The 3,953-nt window shown below is 42.7% G+C and overlaps 1 protein-coding gene across 1 annotated transcript; it reads left to right on the forward strand.

Moving 5' to 3' along the window:
* The first annotated feature begins 1,759 nt into the window (after positions 1-1,759).
* On the forward strand, positions 1,760-3,652 carry LOC131145788 (copper-transporting ATPase HMA4-like). The gene has a single exon (XM_058094974.1). It carries the CDS (start codon positions 1,760-1,762, stop codon positions 3,650-3,652), a length of 1,893 nt encoding a protein of 630 aa, XP_057950957.1.
* Positions 3,653-3,953: the final 301 nt, after the last annotated feature.

Raw genomic sequence — 3,953 nt, forward strand, 5'->3', positions numbered from 1 at the left:
GGAAAACCCTGAAGACAATTGGTGAGCACTGGAGGTAATTAGGTGCATGTGCGAGTTTGGGCTGAGTTACCGTGTGGGGGTTGGGCTGAGTCCTTGCGAGCTGAGATGTGGAAGTTGGGCCAAGGCACTGTGGGACAAAGCCCATCTTATCTTTTATTACAAAGTCTTCTTTCATTACAAACTCTATCTTTTGCTTTACGTAAAGAAAAAGCCCATATGGGTATTCTAGAAGTAGGTTGTTGGAAGTTGTTAAGGGTATATAGTGGCTAGTGGGAATGAGGGAGAGGTAGAAAATTGGGAATCAATTTGTTTTCTATTTCTAGAGAGTGGCTCTCTCGAACCAGCCAACCTGTTCTTTCTTATTTCCATTTCCTTTGTATGCATTGTAGTATTAAATTCAGTTCATCTCTGTAATTTCATTCTCTTGCAAGTAATTCATCCAATCAAGGCATTATCACTCGCTTGAGTTCATTACAAATTGTGTTGAGTTCATTCCATTTCAAGTGGATTCATTACTCGCATGAACTAGATTTCGGAATCCATTATCAGCCACAAAAAATCACAAGAAAAGTGTCAAAAATTTTTGCAGGGGATGCAAACCACTCAAGCATATCAGCTTCGGCAATCCAGCGATCACTCGTTCTCTGATTTGATGGCGGAGGCAGAGACATTAGCATTCCAGGCGGATATAATTCTCCGCGAACTTATTGGTAACTCCTCCGATGCTCTGGACAAGATTCCGATGAAGGGTGAGGCGGTCAACGAGGAGGCGTATGATGAGATGGATGGTGACGATTAGTGCGAGATCGTGGAGCTCGATGCTAGGGATTGGCTTGTCGAGCACATACATTTCTACGAGATCTGCGAAAAGGAGTTTCATCGAGATGTCAATCTGTTAAAGTGCATGCGAGCTCACGAAAATTAGCTCACAACCCCAGAAGCGCTCGCCAAGCCACTGAGCTACGCTGAGACAAAAAGGACGAGGTTCTCGCGCCCGTTCTAGGGCTGCAATCATATAAAATCTCACTATTTTGTGTTTGGTTTGATTTCCTTAATGAAGTCATCGGTGGGTGTCTCAAAAGCGAGTTCTATGGGGGCTTTTGAAATGTCTTCGTTCAAGGGTCCTCCTATAATGGAGTTTTTGCAAGGGTCGAAGCCGCTTCCTGCTAGCGGGGTCTCGGTAGTCGAGGAAGTGAATAAAAGGGGAACAATGTGTTATGAGGATGAAGATGATGAGAAATATGTGGAAGTTTCTAAGCAGTTTTGTGTACATGGGCATTTGTCAATTGCGCCAAAATGGCAGATCGTGGTCGGGAACCAAGAAGTGGTGCTTTGATAGGGACATGGATGCCTTGGTGTTGCAGCTGAAGGATGGGTTTCCGCCAGAGGTTAAGGTCTTGTATGTGGGGAGTTTGAAGGCGGAGATCGAACCGGCGAAGTGGGAAGAGGTTGCCCAATTCTTGCTGAAGAAGTTTGGGTGCGTGCCGACTTTTCTTTCCAATGAAATTCAGGACAAGTTCTACCATGGATTCTGTAAGCATTACCTTTGGCCTGTGTTTCATTATATATTACCTGTTTCACCAATCAATGATGCCCAATTCAACTCATCTCAGTGGCGTGCCTATGTAAGGGCAAACCATATTTTTGCCAATAAGGTCTTGGAGGTGCTAAACAACCCCAATGAGGATTTCGTCTTGATACATGATTATCACCTCATGGCTATGTCGTCTTATCTGTGGAAAAAATTCACCAGGAAATAATGATAAAATCAGGGGTAGAAGGTTCTGGTTTTCAAGTTGATGAGTTTCCAGAGTTAGATATAGCAGTATGCCGGCTGGAAATCAAAGGAATGACATGCACCAACTGTGCCGAGTCTGCTGAACGTGCCCTTTTAATGGTTGATGGAGTGAAGAAAGCTGTGGTTGGTCTTGCCCTTGAAGAAGCAAAGGTCCACTTTGATCCAAATTTCACTAATACTAATCACATCATTGAAGCAATAGAAGATGCCGGCTTTGAAGCCGATCTTATAAGCTCTGGAAATGATGTTAACAAAGTGCACCTAAAACTTGAAGGAGTGAGTTCTCTGGAAGAAATGAATTTTGTTCAATCCTCTCTTGAGTTTGCTGAAGGTGTGAATCAAGTTGAAATGGACATGGAGGGAAGTACAGTAACTGTTAGTTATGACTTGAATCTTACTGGCCCAAGATCTCTTTTGCACTGCATTCAGGAAGCTAGGCATGACACCAAAAAGTACAATGCAACCTTGTTCAATCCTCCTAGACGAAGAGAAAGAGAGAGGGAGCATGAAATACAGATATATAGAAACCAGTTCTTCTGGAGCTGCCTATTTTTAGTTCCTGTTTTTGTTTTCTCTATGGTACTTCCAATGCTTCATCCTTATGGCAACTGGTTAGATTATATGGTGTACAACACGTTCACTATTGGCATGCTTCTAAGATGGATCCTTTGTACACCAGTGCAGTTTATTGTTGGTCAAAGGTTTTATGTGGGATCGTACCATGCTTTGAGACAGAGATATGCTAATATGGATGTTCTGGTTGCACTGGGAACCAATTATGCTTATGTCTATTCTCTGCATATAGTTATTAAAGCATTGACTTCTGAGGAATTTGAGGGACAAGATTTCTTTGAGACTAGTGCCATGTTAATATTTTTTATTCTCCTAGGAAAATATTTGGATGTGGTGGCTATGGGGAGGACATCAGATGCATTGGCAAAACTGACAGACCTTGCCCCTGAGACAGCTTGTCTGCTTATATTGGACACTGATGGAAATGTTGTCTCAGAGATGGAAATCAACACTCAATTGATACAAAGGAATGATATTATTAAGATTTTTCCAGGAACAAAAGTTCCTGTTGATGGGGTTGTAGCCATGGGTCCTAACTTCAGGAAGCTTTCCGTTGATCACCTTGTTAGTGCCTATGTGAATACAAATACTCAGTTGATACTTTTGGACTATGAGGGGACTATGATGTTGGAATCTTCCGTGGACAAAACTCCTAGCAATGAAGCTATTACTGTGTCAAATGCTTTGTGCAGTGATCCCAAGAACGTTGTTTTTGTTAGCAGTGGTAGAGGGAAGGATTCTCTCAACAAATGGTCTTCTACATATGAAAAATTAGGAATTTCACGAGAGCATGGTTCCTTTAACAGGTGGACTAGGGATTTCCCATGGGAATCTTGCCCATTAATAATGGAATTTGATTGGAAAAAGATGGTAGAACCTGTGATGGAGCTTTACACTGAAACAACTGATGGCTCTTCTATAGAACAGAAGGAAGGCGCGCTTGAAGGTGATCTTACTAATGAGCCTGTCGTTGTTAAAACAGGTCAACACATAGTTGGAGTGAAGCCACAGGGTGTTAGCAAAGGCTTGGTAGTGGAAAACCTTATATCGACCATGCGAAGTAGAGGAAAGGCCCTAGAGAAACATCTTTTTGCAAAACCTAATTCTCTGATCCAAAGCTACTGTTGGTTTGTGCATGTAAGAGGGGAGATAGAAGACAAATGGCGTTGTTCAAAGAAGCACTGCCAAGAAATCCTACAGCAGGAGAAGGAAGATGCAATGTGGGAGTGGTATCATACATTGAAGGAGAAGTTTTCTCACCTTGTGGGCAAGGTGCTCTAAAGGGGAGGGTATTGCCATGTGCCAAACTTGAATAAGGGTGGAGGAAGATCAGCAGGGAGCTGGAAGAACGCTGAAGACAGCTGGCGAGCACTAGAGGGAATTAGGTGCACGTGCGAGTTTGGGCTGAGTCCTTGCGAGCTGAGATGTTGAAGTCGGGGCAAGGCACTGTGGGCCAAAGCCCATCTTATCTTTTATTACAAAGTCTTCTTTCATTATAAACTCTATCTTTTGCTTTACGTAAAGAAAAAGCCCATATGGGTATTCTAGAAGCAGGTTGTTGGAAGTTGTTAAGGGTATATAG

This window comes from Malania oleifera, chromosome 13 (assembly GCF_029873635.1).
Source record: "Malania oleifera isolate guangnan ecotype guangnan chromosome 13, ASM2987363v1, whole genome shotgun sequence".
NCBI lineage: Eukaryota > Viridiplantae > Streptophyta > Magnoliopsida > Santalales > Ximeniaceae > Malania > Malania oleifera.

What these genes read in the sequence shown, in the direction of transcription:
- LOC131145788 (XM_058094974.1), top strand. Translation starts at nt 1,760, where the DNA reads ATGATAAAATCAGGGGTAGAAGGTTCTGGTTTTCAAGTTGATGAGTTT.